An 18,337-nucleotide genomic window follows, 5' to 3' on the forward strand; every position below is an offset into this window, starting at 1 on the left:
AAAATATCTAGAGCTGCGTTGGATTGAATTGATAAGCTACACTTCATATACCCTGTCGTTCTTAGCCCTTGCGATCCCTACTCAACCATTTAGCTAAGGAGCGCCGTGTTTCCATTACCTTTGCAACGTGAACCTCGGAGTATCAATTGTACCGAAACCTAACTCGAGATGAACATTGGTTACTGACGGTGGATTTTGCGCCATACGAATAGTTCTAATAAGATATATATTAGTACCCGAAGTAGTCGCGCAATTTGCTCCCACATACCTGTGTGTGCTAAAATGCACAAAGCGACTGAATCGCTCCATCTCAAAGACTGGCACTAAAGAAGGATGGAAACGATCACCTGACCCTCGGCGCCAAATCTTGAGAGGCGCGCTGTTAACAACATAACCATCTTCAACTCCGTTGTTGTCCTTGAGAGGAATGCTCATAGTGATATTCTTCACATGACTCAAAGGTGCCAATACCTCTTTGAGCGACTCAATGCGCAATTGAGCGATGTTGTAGGGACTCTGGTCGATATTGTTCGCTTCCGTGTCTAATAAAAGTACGGTGCAGCGTGCCGTTATCCAGATATCAAGAGTGTTGAGATTCTCTATACGATCCAGACGCAAACCGTGGAAGTCGAGACACCCATGGCGCTCTTTTGTCTCGGAAGTCATGATTGGCGATGAACAGGGCAACAACATCGGGAAGACAGGTTCTAGGGATAGCTCCAGGTGTCTGCCCAGAGTGCGAAACGCTGGTGGTGGAATGGCCACATCAAAGTCTCGTTGCTGAAACTCTGGCACTTTGCAGAAACCAACGAATAGATTAAGAGCGATGATATCTGTGAAAATGAAGGTTGTCGATTCATAGATTGACTTTATGCACTCAGAAGATCTAACATCATAATTAGCAAACAAGTCATATTTACACAGTTGGTGTTAGTGCTCCTACATGGCTTTACATGACAAGAGCATGCCCAAGTACGGACTCCATACAGATGAACTCTCCGTGTTCGGCTTGTTTTTCATCCAGCAGGACCCTCGAGAGGAACATGTGCCGACACCTGGACCTGCCTTTTCACCGTGCACCTCTGCGATACGTTCTCCGCAAGCAAAATGATTCTTCCAAGCAGAATAGAGCTGTAGGGCAGAAGTTTTATCATTAAAACTCACATTAGAAGCGATACCATGCTCTTGTCTCTTGGCATCCAGAGATGCTTGAAGCCTGTCCTGTACCTCAAAGGGTGTTGTACAGCGCCATCGGCAGAAGTGAGATTTGGTTATATCGTCCTTGTCATGGTGCCAAATGATATGTTGACGAAGACCACAAGAGCGCCAAATCTCAAGATAGGTTTTGTCGCGAACTTCACGAGGTAAACGCGTGATGAAAGCAGATTGAAGCTGAGGGTCTGGGGATTGATGGGACATTTTCACGGATTGTGAGGTGTAAAGGATAAGTTTCTTTGTTGTTGTTGGAATAGAAGATGACGCCCTTTTGAAGCAAACAATGTCAGCCCCCTCTTCCCGGGTAGCGAACAGGTATGCAAGACTGCCTGAGGTTTGTGGCGTTATTGTCTTTGCGTACGTTTATTGATAAGCCAATAAATAATTTAGATACTTAGACCATGATTGGCTAAATTTAACTGATTAAGTCCTCCAAGATCTGTCAATGAATAGCTTCAAATATACCAACTGGTAGATATAAAGTTGAATTCTCACCCTGCTGCGCCGTATCTATTGTTGGACTTCCGGAGTATTGCCGTAAGCTTAGATTAATAGTTGCCAACTATAGACGGAATACTGCCCCTCGCCCAAAGCAGTCAGCCGTAACAAATCAATCATTCACATGCATTCTAGCTACTTTCACTACCGAACGGCTATCAGATGCCAAGATGTGATAATACTCCCCTGCGACATCGCTTACCCAATTGGGCAGGTCCTCTACTCAGAATAACCCCTGCATTGTAACGACTCACCTGATGAGTTATTCCCACCACTTTACCACCGTTAGACGCCTTACCCCATTCCGCCTAGACGCAATCATATCGGATCGGCCTTTGCCGTCTTGACACTTTTAAGGGTCTAGATGAGCTTGGCTGTGTGACAGTTGGACCCCTATAGAGTGCCTTTGCTATTGATGTTTGAATTATGCTATACCTGACGTTATGGACTGATGGTAGCCAAGTCACCGTCAAGACAAACTCTATTTCGTATCCACCATCATCTTGAAGTGAGTATATCTTGAAGAAATTCGCTGTAAGATGTTGGGCTTCTCAATCCAACTCAGGCTCGCCTTGTCACTCATTCAGTAACTCACTCATTTCCACCATGAGAACTTCCTTCTCGTCCATTCTTTTCAGCCTTGGGCTGCTCTCCGTCGGTGTACTTGCCTCGCAGGAGATACACACCTCGATTGATGAATCATGTGGCTGCACAGTCAAGTACATTGTCGTTGAGATGCCTCCCCAGACGGCCTCTGCCAACACGGCCACTACTCTCACTACCGGTTTAGTCTCTGCCGCTCAAGAGACTGCCACTGTCAAAACAAAGACAACTCCTACTCGACCCAAGTCATCTCAAACCACAATCCACGCATCATCCACAGCCCACCACAACACCACCGCTACTTTTGTTCCCAAGACTCCCCCCAAGGTTGACTGCAGTAACCCTGAGAATGCCGTCCCGAAAAAGAAGATTGCCATGTCTTACGGTGACCTGAGCGATGACAAAGTTATTGACCAGAACAGTAACGCCCCGAAACCAGCTGACAAGCCTTCCAACGGTACCTTCTCCACTTTCAACGCCAACAAGAACACTACCTCCGAAAAGGGGCCTAGTGGATCAATCGATATGGATCTAGTCATGAACCATCCGGCTGTTGTACTAGACTACATTGATGCCATCACCTCTGTAGAGTGCACATCTGACTCTATTGAGGTCAAGTTTGGCAAGTCTACTGCGTTCAACACTGCTGTGAAGACATGGCTTGACACCTTTATCCTCATTACAAGCAACATGGGCAACTGTAAAGCTGCCAACGGCCAAGCTTTCTACCTTGTCGATCGCGTCACGGCGGACAAGGAGCAGAAGTCCATAACCTGTCATGCCTCAGAGCAGAAGTTGGAAGACATTGCTGGTACGTCTCCTTTTTAAGTTGAAGAATGAAGCTAACTTTGATAGAAACCTGCGAAATGTCATTCAACTCGATCCCTGCCACCAAGCTACAGAAGCGCCTCACCCTTAACCCCAGTCTATCTCTCGACTTCGGCACCGGCCTCGAAAAAGATACAGTCCTTTTCAGTGAAGAACCCTTTGTCAGCATCAAGGCTGAGCAAGCAGAGTTTTCTTCCACCGTTTCCTTCTCAGGACGTGCCAAGTACAACTTTTGGAAGTTCAAGGTCAGTAACAGTTTACAATTAGCAACAAACATTAACTAACATGATTAGATGGAACATCTTTACTTCGATCTCAACACTCGTTTCAATGCCGATGTTGCTCTATCAGCCGACGTAGCAGAAGCTTGGTCTCGATCCATCTTTTACGACCCCGATACCCTTACATTCAGCGTTGTCGAAGTCCCTGGTATTCTTTCCCTCGGACCAGGAATTGCTTTCGCGGTCGGAGTCGATGTTGATACTACAGCAGCTGTCGCAGTCCGTGCCGGCGCTGGCATCTCCATCCCTGCTGGAAACGTCCACCTTGACGCTCTTGATGGTAGCAAGAACAGCGCTACAGGATGGGAGCCACAGTACACCTCCTACGCCAACATCAGCCAGAGTGTGGAGGTTGGGTTGAACGCGAGTGCATCATTGACTGTTCAGCTTAGCTTCAAGCTACTCGGTGGTCTTGTTGATCTCAGCAGTGGACTTACAGCTACACCTGGGATTGTGAATAAGTTCAGTCTTGATGCAGTCCAGAATGGTCATGCTTCGAATGATGGCGTGGGTGGTTCAGTCAGTACTCCTCCTGGCGAATGTGGTGTGTCGCTCAAGTCAGACTTTGTGTTTGATCTTGATGGATTTGCGACTCGATGGGTGAAGGGTAACTTGTACCATGTGGAGGTGCCCATCACGGACATCTGTTATGCGTTCTAAGATTGAGTAACGATGAGGGGGCGTCGGGTTAAATAGTAGCGACGGCAGCAGTTACGGCGTGTTCTAGAACTGCTAGTCACGACTCAATATAATCTCATTAGTAATGAATCATGACTAGTTTAAACCATAGTGGCTTTTCGACGGAGGTACATGTCCCGCAATTAATCTCGTTGCATAAATTCAAATGGCGAAGTCGATCGCTTCTACCTCGCTCAACTTCGGTCAACCTCGTTTAGCCTCGGTCGGCACTAATACCCCACAAAGCCAAGTACCGACATGACAGACTCGTCATCGAATATGGGAAACTTTGATTGTGATCGATGTATCAAGGGCTGCCAAGCTTAGAAGCCGAGGCTGAGCATTGATGAGTTTTAGATCTAGTTACGTGACATGAAATCTTTGCAAAGTATATATAGTTAGGACGTCTCTAGAGTAATCTGAAGAAACACAACACTCTCATTCAGCTTTCTACTTCGAATACTTTCATTCAAACATTTAGCATTTCTTTCATTTTTACAAACCTTCACTCCAATGCATCCTCATGTTGCGGCAGCCTTGCTGCTTCAGACGAGTCACGTACTCTCCAAGTCAACCAACAACACTATCATTTACGGAAGTGACGATATCATCAATCTTTCCTCCGATGGCTCTAAGGCCGACATCGTGGTTCTTGACTATGGTCACAGTGTGGAGGGTCATCCCACGTTCAAAGTAGTTGCGGCATCAGGTGATACGTCTGGCTTCGAGCTTACCTTTGCTGAATCCAAAGCTGCTCTTAGCAGATATGCGGTACGTGAAACATTTCTTTACTGCAGCCACTACTGCAGCCACTACTTCATCCACTAACTCATCTTTCTAGAGCGATGGACCTCTTCCCCTTGCAGCGGCCATGGAAACCTATCGCGTCAACAAGTACAACATTTCCGAGCCTGGACTGATCGCCAATCGACTTGTTCAGGGTGCCTTTCGCTACGAAAAGTTGAACCTTTCCAGTGCTGGGAGCCTCCAACTTGAGCGTGTGGGAGTCAAGCCAACAGTCCATACAACACCCCTTACGGAACTCCCCGGATCATTCGAATGTTCTGACAAGGACTTGACCCGCATTTGGTACACAGGTGCCAGAACAGCCCAACTTACTGAGATCCCCAAGAACAGTGTTCCAGACTTCTGGCAAGTGACTGATGAAGGAGCTTTGGTGGAGAATGCAGCTCCTCAGGCTTTGAGTAACCCTGCTATAGCTCAGGCTACCAGTTACGAGATTGACTTTGAGGTTAAGCCTTTGACTGGCGAGTTTGTATTTTCTGTTCTTTCGGATACGCTGAACGAGGCTGTTCTGATCACCTGCAACGTCGAGACTGGTGTCATCTCATCTAGCACCTCCTCTTCTGGCGTCGTCCCCACTAAACTGAACATCGGCGAATGGGTTTCGGTCCACGCACGTGTCAACATAACTGACATCGAAGTGTCCATCAACAACCAGACAGCTCTCAAGTTCACACAAACAGAGAAGTTCTACGGCTCATTCGGTCTCGGTGCACCTCTTGGTCACTCCGCTTACTACCGTAACCTCCGCGCTACCACACTCGATGGCGTCGAGATCTATTCTTCTACTCTGAAAGACAGATCCTTCCTTGATGATTTCTTCATGGGCACCAACCCTTTGGACACCATTGTTGACGGTTCACGACGTGATCGAATTGCTTACTCTGGTGACCTCGATATCGCAATCTCATCCACCTTTGCCAGTACCTACGGAAAGTCATTCGTCGAAGGTTCTCTCGATCTTGTTGGATCATACCAGACAACCGCTGGGTTCTGGATCCCCAATGCCAAGATCCAGCAAGCACCTTTACCCAAACCCCTCGACATCAATATCACTGGTCTCATTGGCTACTCTTTCAATTTCCTCAATGGTCTTGCCACCAACTACGAGGTCCTCGGTAACGAGATATTTGCCAGGGAATGGGCTCCCCGAGCAGTTGCCATGTTGGAATGGGCTCATTCTCAGTTGAAGGATGGTGTTTTCACTATCGACGATGCTTCATTGACCGGTGACTGGAACTACTACGACCCTTCGCAGACAGGCGCCAGTACCAAGTTCAACGCTCTGTACGCCTACTCTCTCCAGCAAACAGAGACGTTCCTCAAGGCGGGTGGTGTAAGCACGGGCAAGTATCAGACTCGCCTCAAGAACCTTCGCAAGGCCATCCACAAGCAGCTCTGGAACGAGACAATGGGAGCTTATGTTCTCAGTAACGAGATCAAGACCGGATTCTCTCAAGATGCAAACGCTTTGGCTATTCTGGCTGGCATTCCCCAGAGCAATGGCATTTCTGCTGAATCGCTTCTGAAGACCATGGAAGCAGAGCTTCAGCTCCCCGCCGGACCTCTTGCTTTTAGCAATGGTACCGTCGAATCTGGCTTTGTTCAGAAGATCAGCCCTTTCTCATCCGCATACCATCTTCGAGCAGCCTTTGAGTCTGGTAATCAACGCACTGCTAAACAGCTACTCAAGACATTGTGGGCGCCTATGGCAAACCCCTCCAACGCGAATTATACGAACACTTTCTGGGAGACCCTTGACCCGGACGGTACACCTGGACTTGGTATCATGACATCTCTTTGCCACGGATGGGCAGCTGGACCTACCGCTGAATTGAGCAAGTGGGTTCTTGGAGTACAAGTTGTTAAGCCAGGATTCGCCGAGTGGAAAGTACAACCCACGCTTCTTGGCCTCGAATGGGCAAGGGGTCGTGTTCCGACCGACAAGGGTACCATTGAAGTTGAGTGGAAGCTGGTATCCGATCTTTTGCACATGAAGGTTCAAGTTGTGGGCGACAAGGGAACGCACGGTACTGTTTATCTTCCTGAGTTACTTCCTGTGTCTGCCAAGGACAGTGTGTTCAAGGTCAACGGAAAGATTGTCAAGAAGAACAAGTTCGCTGTTCGTGATGGTGAACAGATCGAGGTGGTCCAAATGAGGGAGTAGGGCTATTCATTATTTCTTCACTTCATCTACTAAGTTCAGAATGTATTTTTTACTAACTGTAGCTTTTATGCTTGAGAAGAATAGTAATAACATTGTTCTCAATAATATATGAAAGCACTTGCTCAAGTTTATTACCTTTGAGTGCTTGGAGGATAGCACCCGTTCGGTATTGATAGAAGGAGGCACGAAGCCAGAGAGAAATACTTTAGTCTCTGGCTCAGCATCGCCTAGCTTTAGTCTCCTGTCTATTGAATGATTGCATGTTCGTCCGCAATCACATAGAGCAAACAGAGTATGCAGACATTGACTGAGGATGATCGACTGTGAGCTTAGTGGATTAGTTCCTATCCTGGATGTGAAGACAATGTTAGATAACGCCATCGACGCATGCCCTTCCTGGGGAGATCACGATTATTCTCCCTCGATCGTCATAGCAGTCTTGTGAGAATATGCATATATAGTAGATTGTTAAGGCACCGCTAGACACGCCCAGCACTGCTTTGTCCCGTCGCATATCAAGCATAGCACTGTCGTTGAATACTTCTGAGCTCGTCCCATGGAGTACTTCACTAAGATGGGATAGAACTTGATGGCTGCTGAGTGGAATACTACATTTTCCATCGTCCAACATACAATCTCGGCTCCAAGGCGTATGCAGTGTTCCATTCAACATGTCTGCTCGCAGCCTGAGTTGGGTCGAGTCGTAACGCGCTTGGAGTAGCGCAAAAGTCGTATAAGAAAGAGTGAATTAGGGACTCACATTACTATATCCATCTCAATTAAAAGAGCCAGCGGTAAAATGTTCAAGGTGGCCAGCTTAGACAGTAGGTATAAGAAGTTTAGCAAATTTGCTGGTACACTGTCTGCATTTACATATCTTAGGAGGCTTAGATCACTTAGTCATATGGACATGTATATGTGTGTTTTTCAACTTTGTTTATTCTTTTCTTCCTTTTCTACTCTCTGGGGTTCGTGACGCGCGAAACATTCTAGTCACTTGAGAATCCCCATCCTGCTCTTCTCTTCTTCCCCTTCCTTGTTCTCTTCCATTTCCTCCTCTTCTTCTCTTTTTGAGTATCATCCTACAGCTTGAAGCTGTCGACAACTACTCGACGCCTCCAGTAATACTGTGAGGTGCTTACAGCACATCACATTTACTGATAGCGGTCGCTGCCAGAGCGACGCTGGTTGTAGCCCTGGCGGGGTTGGCCATAGCCCTCAGGAGCTTGACCTCGCCCCGGAAGAGGCTGAACGGCGTACCCTTGAGGGGCTTGGCCGTATCCCTGAGGAGCTTGGCCGTATCCCTGAGGGGCCCGGCCACGGGGCTGGGGAGCCATGACATAACCCGGAGGAGCCGCGCCGTAGGGAGGAGGCGCACCCAATTGACGATGGCCATGATCGTGGTGAGAAGCGCGACCACGATGGCGGTTATGATCGTGATGGTGATGGTGATCATGATGGATCGAATCATCGTCAGAGGATGAATCATCATCATCATGATCGTGGCTGTGGCTGTGGCCGTGTTGCTGACCATGAGCATGATGCTGACCATGAGCATGATGCTGACCATGAGCACGGTGTTGACCATGAGCAGGAGGGTGTCTACCATCGTCAGTGAAATCAGAGAGATCATCATCGTGGTGATGATGATGTCCGTGACCCTGATGTTGACCATGGGCATGGTGCTGGCCATGAGCATGATGGTGGTCATGATCACGGTGAAGAGTCCGACCACGGCTACGACCACGGCTACGTTCGCGGCGGTGTTCATGGTGAGGCTGCTGAGCAATTGGATATTGCACAGCAGGAGCCGGGGCGGCGCGACCACGCTGACTAGCCTGACGACTAAATTCGCGGGCGGTAAGGCTCGAGTAGACAGAGAGGGGCTCGTCATCTGGCTGATAACAAGCTTCATCCGATCTGTGCATGAAGCGACATCTCGGGCAAACTGACCAAAGTGCGGAAGACATTTTGACGGTTGCTGTAGGGTTTTGAGATTGAGTGCTTGGTTGTTGATTGAGTGCTTGGTTGTTGATTGAGTGTTGTTGATTGTGTTGTAAGCTGTTGTTGTTTCCGATTGTGGATGATGAGAAAGTTTGAATTCCATAGGGGAATCGTAGATGTTTTATACGACTTTCGAACATACACTCCAGTTTGCGCAGACTACAAGCGCTGAGGAATATGTCAATTGTTCATTCGAATAAGTGAGTCTTCTGTTCTGTGTTCGATAACTTCTTTGATCGCGTTACGCTGTTCAGACGAACAATGCTCAGTGTTCTCGTCCAACGTTGTTCTTTGCCTTTGAACAGCATGAACATAACTCTATACTTGTCATACAGTACCTTTTTCATGATTACTCTGGAAGTTTCCAATGTTTTGCGACAACGGTAGATTCGCCGAATTGTTCTAATCCTAATCCGTTGTTCTGATCAAAGAGTGTCATGGTTGATTTGAGCCTGTATTTTTCCACAGCAGTGCATGTGTCATAGCGTACTATAGGCCTTTCTAAATTAGCCCTTGGTGCATGATCAGGTATTGACTTGATCTGGCCGCCACAACTAAGAACTTTGACTGCGTAACACAGACTGCAGTCTGAGACCATGGGTAAACAATATCTGAGATCATCCTCCTACAGATACAAATAACAAAAACTCAATATGATGTTTTTTATGACTAGATTTCTGACGTTGGGACTATGTCGGGACTAGAATTCTTTACAAATGTCTCATTCATCACTACCCTAAAAATCCCCCAACTTACCAATACAGGCGTTGTCTCCAAGAAATTGTCAGAGCAAACTGTTGTTCCTTCCCTACCAACCCCACTAAAACCACCCTTGTACCCACCAAATAGCGACCCTTTTCCTTGTCTAAGACTTGTGCAATTGACCACCACAGTACCAGCTTCCAACCTCTTCGCAATGCGCGCGCCCTGTCAATGTTCCTGCTATATACAGTAGATACAACCCAAATTCCGTATTATTAGATTTATTAATTACCTTGGCTTCAGTCTTGGAAGTGTTAATATTCACGACATGTCCGAAGATTACTATTTCATAATCGTCGCCTATTCGTCAGTTTCAATGAAGATCGTGAGATGGATCAGATAACCGTTTAACGAATTGTCCGCAGCAATGCCCAAGATACGCTTACCAGATGCTTTACCTATGTCAATGTACGCGCGCACTTTGTTGTACTGGATCTATTCCGCCAGTGGGCCATGATTCTTGTTCTCGTCCATCGGGTCGCCAGCTACCGCAGCTTCAAAATTCGTCTTGAACAACCCAACAAATGCTTTTGCTGCACTTCATCCATCGCTTGTGTTCCAGATTGGGGTTGGTTGAACCCTTGTTCTTGCGGGGCTCTTGGGGTCAGAGGTCCAGCGCTAGGTCATGCTATTCAGGCGGTTCCACTTTACGGCACTGACTGTTCAATCAACCTCTAATGGGAAGAAGAAGAATACGTCTCCTTCGGCGACAGTGAGATTGACTCAATATTTCGTTGTTCATCTTTATAACATCCAGTAACATGTTGATGGAATGCTGTAGTTGTATCATCATCACACAATTGTTTTACGTTTAAGCTGTGCTTGACTTACCGTTGTCTGAGTGAAACCATGCAATATCTGTCGGGTTCCAGTTCCTTCATGGAATAACGCCAATTGCATCCCAAGCCCAATGTTTCCACCTTTTTCTAACCATTCTGGGTGCATTCTAGTATAATCATGGTAAGAATAACGTAGTTCTTTGTGATACTATAATCATGGATTATACCAGAGGATGAAGCGCTTCATACCAGTATCTGGCTGGAGTTTATCTGACTATTTTTATCCGCCGTTATATCCGTTATCGATAACGTTGGACATGATGAAGTATGCTTATCTTATCGGACTGGGGTTATTTTTACTGCAAGGCGCTCGGGCCACAAGCACAGTTAACTATACTTAGCTTTCCCATCTGAATTCCCATACCCTGGACCACTATGAATATAAGACTTAAATAGTCAAAAGCAAATAGTCCGCAGTAGTTTAAGTGTACAAGTTATTACCCACTCTTTAATAGCTTGGAACATCGAAGTGAAGTTGTTCGTTGTTCTTTTTCTAATCGGGGGGAAGTAACTATAAATAACAGTGAGAGAAATGTCTCTTGATGCATTCGTTCATCTATTAAATAATTTATATTGCACAGTATGCTTCACTAGACGAAGTAAAATAATGCTCTTGAGTCTGATATTCTACAATAACTTGTATATAAAGTAAGGATCTACGTAAATGCAAAGATGAATAACACCATTAGACTGCTTCCTATATCTAGGACGAGGGGGTGGGAGTAGGCTGGCCTGCAGGGGGAGTTCCACTGCCACCAGGAGGACCACCACCTTGACCACCACCACCACCACCACCAATACCACTGTCCAGGGCATGACCACCCTTACCATCCAAATATCCGGCAACACCATAGTATTCATCGGAAGAGTAGTCCACAGTGGTGTTGATACCAATCTGAATCCAAGCGAAGATTCCTTCCTGAACGGTGTCGCCAAGATAGACATATTGAGGGAAAGGATCATAAGACTCATCAGCCTGGAGAACCGACCACATATCCTCTTCGTTAGTGGTCACTTCAACCGTGTTGGTGTTGTAGGGCGCAAGAGCCTCAACCTCTTCGCGCAGGTCCTCGGGCCAAAAGAGCTGTCCAATGTGGGAAACAGGAGTATCCCAGTTCTGGATGGTGCCGTTGGAAGAAACCGATGCATTGGAGTGAGTGAGGAGATGGGTGTGGGTAGCGCGACCTTCGTAGTGTCCAGGGAAGATAGTCTCGAACTGGACTACACCATCGTGATCGGTGATCTGGATACCACGGAGGAAGGTAGTGTTGAGGCCAGCTTGGGAGCTCACGCCAGAGTAAACGCCTGTAGCATTACAGTTCCAGACATCCGTAGCCAGGTTGGGGACTCCGCCGCAAGTAGTCACATCGACGTATTGTACCTCGAGGAACACGGGAACACCATCACAGTGTTCTTCCTCGATGACGTTGGATCGTAGATATTCGCCGACGATGTAGTATGGGCCAGCAGTGATCTCAGGGGACAAGATACAGCTGGAGTTGGCGCCAAAGATTGTCTCGAGGGGAGTGAACATGTCGTACTTGGAAATACCGGTCTTGTTGTGGTTTACTGCCTCCCATGCAGCAAGGGCATCTTCATCGCGACGGTGCTTTTTGGGAGCTGTTGGGAAGTTAGCCAAATTTGAAGGACAGATCTAGCATCTGGAAAACTTACAAGACTTGATACCGAGTTTCTTTCGAAGCTCTTGCACCTTTTTGGCGCGACGCGAAATGGACCGAGCCTTGAGGGCATTCGCATGCTCAGAACCAGAGCATGCATTCAATGATCTCTGACCGAGGTTGGCCGCGACGTCTCGAGCCTGAATCTGTCTCTTGATGTGCTCATGGTCATGTTTTTCGCCAGGATGAGCTGTGGCAACGTTGGCCAGGAGGAGACCAGTAGAAACGAGAGTCTTGAGGGAAACCATGATGAGAAATGAATGGAGAGTAAGGAGGATTGGGAAACTGTTGATGAATTGTATGTTAAAGACGACATCTTGGACCTATATATAACAAAATGTCTGCTGCAGCGGTCCGATACTTGTTCATGCATGAATCTCAAATGCGTAAGCTGCAAGTGGCGGTAACTCCCTCGCGTCAAGTTCTCCACGATATTCGTGTCTCCGATATCCCACAACCCGAACAAAAAAGTCGTGTTCCCGGCATTCCAAGCGGGAGCTAGTCTAGCGCTAATCGAGGCTGCGCTTAGTTTTTCTCCTCGGACGCGTAATTGTTAACTGGGGGGATTTTACTGGTCAATGCTTTGTACCCACAGCATTGTATTGGGTTAGCAAAAAGGTGTTGGACAGGGGAAGGATTTGATAGAAGTGTAATTGATGTTTCATTGAAGCTCAAGATGGTCCCGTAATTTACTGCCCGAATCTACAACTTCTTGGAGTAAGCATAATAACAACACTTAGGAACTAGGAACAGGTAGAGAGAATCCGTCAAGAGTCCAATTCGATTTGTCTTTACTCAGTCGCAAGCTGACTAGAATTTAATTACCGAAGGTCCGGGAATCACATATTCTGCACTGCTCCACTCATCCACAAAAACATTATGCAACAAGCCCGGATCTTTAGAAAAATACAGGTCTGTAGCAAACACACCATCAGGCTGCACAGTACCATCTCCCTCAACAACAAGATTGACACACTGAGGATACATTTGTGTTGATCCTTCAGCGCCGCCAGCATGAAGTGCAATGACTTCATGTCTAAGAACATAGCTTCCAGGAGCTAGCTTGGCCGGGATTGTAATATTCCATGTGAAATTCGCATCTCGAAGTTTGTTGTTTGCCCAGTACCCTGGCGAACCAGGTACAGTTCCTCGCGTCAATTGACCCAGCTCGTCAATCTTGAAAAACTTCAATTTGGCTTTGTCAACTGTCGTGCAATCATTGTTCGGACAACGCGCCATGTAGTCCAACACAGGTCCCCAATGAGCTTGTGGCCAGTCCGACCAACGCACCGTGATAGTCGCGCCAGCAGTGACATTTGCTGTTAGATGCCCGTTGGTGGCATTGAGGTGGCATATGATGTCTAGGGAAGATAGCGCGTTGGCAGTGGAGGTTACAAAGCCGTTGTCTTTGGCACCGTTTGTCCAGGTGATACTCTCAGGTTGAGGTCCGTAGGGAACTTTGGTGGGGTCATGACCGTAGTAGCTTGTATTATCAATGATTACCTCGGATACATGGCCGTGAGACAAGACTCCAGGCATGAGAATGAGAGCGCCGAGACTGAAGGAACGAAACGTAGTAAAGACCATTTTGTACAATGTGGAAATTAGTCGGAACTGACCTTGTTTAGGTGTAACCAGCACCGAAGTTGATAATTCTTCCTTTTATAGATTTATGACTGTCTTCTATTGTCCCATATTGGTCTTTTAACGAGAATAGGCAGAATGGCTAATAGCCAGCAATTCCCTTCGGGAGGCTATGTTCCGCAAATCCCTTCTTGAAACGGAACAATCCGATCGGCAAATTTCCTTCCTGATGATCTATTTTAGAAACTCTGTGAATGATTTGAAACGATATCAATCCAGTTGACATGTTGAAGAGCCGGGAAATAACGTCTTACAATGAAGCAAATGCTATAGTGACACTGAGCATGAAATACTCGAATCATTGATAACTCTCGCCGGCGGTGCACTACTCGCAGAATCTCTTCACTCCGGAGCCTGTAAATCATCTTCAGCCACCCGGTTCCCCGTTAGAGGATGGTTGTAATGGAACGATGCAGCACGCACATTAGGCCACAGATCTACCACCTCCCATAACTCATGTGGTCTCAGCTTATTCGCGGGATAAGTATCATCGAAATGGAACAAAATAATCAGAATTATTTCATCCGTGCTTCAATGTGCCATGGTATGGTGAATGGTACCCTAGACGGAAGATCCTTCAAACGCCGCCTTCCCACCATTGCCGTTGGCCACCGGGATACAGTGTGGGTTCCAGCACTTATAATAGTTCTCCCACGATGTTGGTATATCAGGTAAGATCTGAAATGGGGAATTGCCTTTTCAGGCCAATCAGATTATAATAAAATCTTATGTTCTATAGTAACTACAACATGAGTAGCTAGAAGGCTCCACCGAGGGGGATACTATATGTATAAATGGCTCGGCTGTTAAATAAGAAGCGTTCTGGCCGAAATCTAGGGCAATGCAGAATTTCAGTACGTACAGGGAAATGTATATTGGTTTGTATATTCCTCTCCAGTCCAGGTTCCCCACCAGAACGTTATCTTCTGACTCTCATCAGTAACATATCAATGTGGAATTAGAACCTGTTCCAAAAGGCAACTCAACACCTCAAAGAAGAAGAATTGATGACTTACAGTTTCCTTGTGTATATATACGTATTGGACCTAATTTCATTTAGTAAGCGACGTAATTGTCTAATATTTACAAGACAGAACTTTGGTCTTAGTGTGTCCCTGTTCACTTTCAATAACGAGGAGCAGGCCTTGAATGTAGCGTGGTACGATCACGTGATCATATCATACATACATGTACATTTCTTTCTTGTCTGCAGTCCTTCAATTTAGAACTTAGATCTTCAATTAATTCATTCAGTCATCACTCTCACCTCTCAATTTTGAAGCTGGTTAGCGATACAAAGTACGGACTGTCAGCTTTGGTCTACACCAAGGATCTCAACAAAGCCTTTTCAATGGCGGAGAAGATTAGATCTGATGCTGTTCATATCAACTCTATGTCTGTCCATGACGAGTTTGCTTTGCCCCATGGTGGGGCCGGAAGCAGTGGGTTCGGGAGATTCAACGGCTACCAAGGATTGGATGAGTTTCTCTACTATGAGACAATTACATGGACACACTAACCGTGCTGAAATAAAACATGGCACATGTTGATAATTTATTCCTCACTGTATTTAAACTCAACTGAATCTTCAAGCTCTCTTGACTTATGCCGTATTGTTTACAAGAGGTATTCCTGTAACGTTGTCTATCTATATGGTGACTGGCGAAAGTATTCTAGCCACAAAGCTAGGTATCTCGACGACATAGCTTCGTCTTGCTTACGTCACTTAAAAGAGGCCTGTACCAGCGTGTATAGCTCGAGACAACAGCTTTCATTACTCCCCGGATTGGAGGAAGGGGATCTACTGAAGCGAGGGTTATTTCGAACTGCCGATCGGCCGGTAGAATAATTTTGGGCTGAGCTAATGTCTCTTAGTCTCGGCAAGCTACGCATCCGTGGACTTAGCCTGGTACTTTTCAGATTGCTATGTCTCAAAGCGGCAAAGCGGTAGTTTCGATCGGATATGGCTGTCTCCGAGATTGGAAATGCCTAGTGATGATGGGTTGGTGAAGTGCTAGCATTGCTATGCACAAGGGCCTTTATCACTAAAGTCTACCTACGAATTCTTCAAATTTTCGTTTTTGTTACTCATGTTCTCTTCTATAATTGCTAATCTCTAATCTTCATCATGCCTACATCATGGCTCTTAACAACGAATTCTCTTCCTGATAGCCAGGGACACGACTGCGGTGATGACCACGACAACGCTGAAAAAGGCTTACATAGCCCATCAAAAATTCTTACGACAAGACCACCCCTTGCTCACTTCGAATCCGAGCGACGAATTGCAGTCAAGGAAGTCGATTCCTCCTCTCCACGATTGCCAAGATACAAGGGGGAAAGCAGTCTCGTATTAAAACTCGAACCTGCCAAGGCAAAAGCAGTGCCCAGTACATCCGCAAATGGACTCATCGGTCGCTCGATACTATTACGCATATGGTTCAATACATACCGGAAGTTCTTCCTCCTGTGCACGTCGCTAAATCTGGTAGGGATTATATTGGCTGTACTTGGCCACTTTCCTTATGCCTTGCAACACTCTGGGGCGATGGTCCTTGGTAATCTCCTCTTTGCGGTCCTGGTGAGGAATGAGCTGTTCCTAAGGATTTTATACATGGCAGCTATATATGGACTGAGAAGTGTATGTCTATGCTTTCTTGTGCAGACAATGTGGGTGCTAATCTGCATGCCCTTTCTAGTGGGCTCCTTTGAAAGTTCGTTTAGCAGTAACTTCGGCTTTACAGCACATTGGGGGACTTCACTCCGGATGTGGTGTATCTGCAGCCAGGTAATAATGTGTCTGGGTCCTTTCGTGTCAGCTACTAATGACAAAGCATAACAGCTGGCTCATATTTAAAATCGTCAACATGATACGCCATCGTGTGATGCAAGATAGTGCCGTTATCGCTACGGGAGCTATCACAAGTATACTTATCTGTATATCTGTTCTCAGCGCCCTCCCATGGATTCGAAAGTAAGTTTCTGTTTAATCATCATGGCCCCGGTACCAGAGTTAACGAGACATCGATAGTAACCACCATAATACGTTCGAAATATACCACCGGTTCATCGGCTGGTTAGGTGTAGCAGTAAGTGTTTCTCAAGACTATCGTTCGAATTACACTGACTGTAGGTAGATGACCTGGGTCTTTGTTATCTTGGGTAGTATGAAAACCAAGAAACACGGCAAATGGGAATCGGATGCCCGCATTTTGCTGAGTGGACAAGAAGTATGGTTTGCCATCGCAATTACAATTCTGTGGGTTCAATATTTCCACTATCTAGTATTTTCTAACAACTCCCCGCAGCATTGCTCTCCCTTGGGTTACGCTCCGGAAAGTCTCAGTTGAAGTGGAATTTGTTAGTTTATTCTCAAACTTCATCAAACACTTGCTTACAATCGTGGTACAGCCTTCCCCTAAAGTCGCCATTCTGCGATTTGACCGCGGCATGCAACAAGGACTTACTAGTAGGATAAGTCGTACCGCTGTTAAAGAGTTTCATGCCTTCGGCATCATCAGTGAGGGTGTTCGGTCGCCGTACCACTACATGGTCTGCGGTGTTCAAGGTGACTTTACACGGAACCTTGTCTCGCACCCGCCCAAGACAGTGTGGACAAGAGAGCTCAAGTTTGGTAATACAAATACGTTCCTCTGTAAGGTACGCATGCTGACAGAGCCTGCAGCTGGCGTTGGCCATGCTTCCGCCATGTTCAAGAGGGGGATTCGGATTTGCACCGGAACCGGTATTGGGGCTGCGCTTTCTACTTGCATTCAAAGTCCAAACTGGTGAGTTTATATCAGGATACTGTGATTTGATCAGCTTCTGACTTGTCAAAACAGGTTCCTTATATGGATTGGATCCGATCAAGATAAAACATTCGGCCCAACAATATCCAACCTTATCCATAACAATATTGAACCAGAGCGGATGATTTTGTGGGATACGAAGCAGCATGGTGGAAGGCCTAACACTATGGAGATTCTTAAGGAGACTGGGCTAGCCTTTCGAGCTGAAGTTGTTTTCATTACATCAAACAAGCAGGGCAATGATGAAATAATGCAGGGGTGCTTTCGCGGTATGTTTTCTCTCAACCCTATACTCCGATCAATTCACTAACATGCCAGCTGGTATACCTGCCTTTGGAACTCTCCGGGACTACTAGCTATATAGTAGAAACTACCTTCGTCTAGTGTAAATATACTTGTACCGTGAAGTAGAACTAGAGATGCGTATGTTAAATAGACAAATTCGCAATAAATTCTACATGCTATTTAGTCATATAATACAGCTTATCTGAGGTTCTACTAGTTGCAGTATTCCTTCTGTTGACCC

General features: G+C 46.3%; 7 protein-coding genes across 7 annotated transcripts; 3 read left to right on the plus strand and 4 right to left on the minus strand.

The window, feature by feature from the left end:
• Positions 1 to 114: 114 nt before the first annotated feature.
• Positions 115 to 1,419, minus strand: FSST1_010169 (uncharacterized protein; the record flags this gene model as incomplete). Its single annotated transcript, XM_083233173.1, has 3 exons — positions 115 to 214; positions 269 to 886; positions 944 to 1,419. The coding sequence occupies 3 exons, from the start codon at positions 1,417 to 1,419 to the stop codon at positions 115 to 117; spliced, it is 1,194 nt and encodes a 397-aa protein (XP_083079865.1).
• Positions 1,420 to 2,319: 900 nt separating this feature from the next.
• FSST1_010170 (uncharacterized protein) lies at positions 2,320 to 4,085 on the plus strand (the record flags this gene model as incomplete). The annotated part of the gene is made up of 3 exons (XM_083233174.1): positions 2,320 to 3,127; positions 3,172 to 3,389; positions 3,438 to 4,085. The coding sequence occupies 3 exons, from the start codon at positions 2,320 to 2,322 to the stop codon at positions 4,083 to 4,085; spliced, it is 1,674 nt and encodes a 557-aa protein (XP_083079866.1).
• Positions 4,086 to 4,616: 531 nt separating this feature from the next.
• Positions 4,617 to 7,074, plus strand: FSST1_010171 (Six-hairpin glycosidase-like protein; the record flags this gene model as incomplete). The annotated part of the gene is made up of 2 exons (XM_083233176.1): positions 4,617 to 4,874; positions 4,945 to 7,074. The coding sequence occupies 2 exons, from the start codon at positions 4,617 to 4,619 to the stop codon at positions 7,072 to 7,074; spliced, it is 2,388 nt and encodes a 795-aa protein (XP_083079867.1).
• Positions 7,075 to 8,228: 1,154 nt separating this feature from the next.
• Positions 8,229 to 9,044, minus strand: FSST1_010172 (uncharacterized protein; the record flags this gene model as incomplete). The annotated part of the gene is made up of 1 exon (XM_083233177.1): positions 8,229 to 9,044. One exon carries the CDS (start codon positions 9,042 to 9,044, stop codon positions 8,229 to 8,231), a length of 816 nt encoding a protein of 271 aa, XP_083079868.1.
• A 2,338-nt stretch (positions 9,045 to 11,382) lies between these two features.
• FSST1_010173 (Intradiol ring-cleavage dioxygenase) lies at positions 11,383 to 12,606 on the minus strand (the record flags this gene model as incomplete). Its single annotated transcript, XM_083233178.1, has 2 exons — positions 11,383 to 12,299; positions 12,354 to 12,606. 2 exons carry the CDS (start codon positions 12,604 to 12,606, stop codon positions 11,383 to 11,385), a joined length of 1,170 nt encoding a protein of 389 aa, XP_083079869.1.
• Positions 12,607 to 13,168: 562 nt separating this feature from the next.
• Positions 13,169 to 13,945, minus strand: FSST1_010174 (glycoside hydrolase; the record flags this gene model as incomplete). The annotated part of the gene is made up of 1 exon (XM_083233179.1): positions 13,169 to 13,945. The coding sequence occupies one exon, from the start codon at positions 13,943 to 13,945 to the stop codon at positions 13,169 to 13,171; it is 777 nt and encodes a 258-aa protein (XP_083079870.1).
• A 2,924-nt stretch (positions 13,946 to 16,869) lies between these two features.
• FSST1_010175 (uncharacterized protein) lies at positions 16,870 to 18,167 on the plus strand (the record flags this gene model as incomplete). The annotated part of the gene is made up of 6 exons (XM_083233180.1): positions 16,870 to 16,976; positions 17,034 to 17,091; positions 17,140 to 17,261; positions 17,311 to 17,790; positions 17,845 to 18,080; positions 18,130 to 18,167. The coding sequence occupies 6 exons, from the start codon at positions 16,870 to 16,872 to the stop codon at positions 18,165 to 18,167; spliced, it is 1,041 nt and encodes a 346-aa protein (XP_083079871.1).
• Between the last annotated feature and the right edge of the window lie 170 nt (positions 18,168 to 18,337).

The sequence above is a fragment of the Fusarium sambucinum genome, chromosome III, assembly GCF_050947815.1.
Source record: "Fusarium sambucinum isolate potato_lamoka chromosome III, whole genome shotgun sequence".
NCBI classification, from domain to species: Eukaryota; Fungi; Ascomycota; class Sordariomycetes; order Hypocreales; family Nectriaceae; genus Fusarium; species Fusarium sambucinum.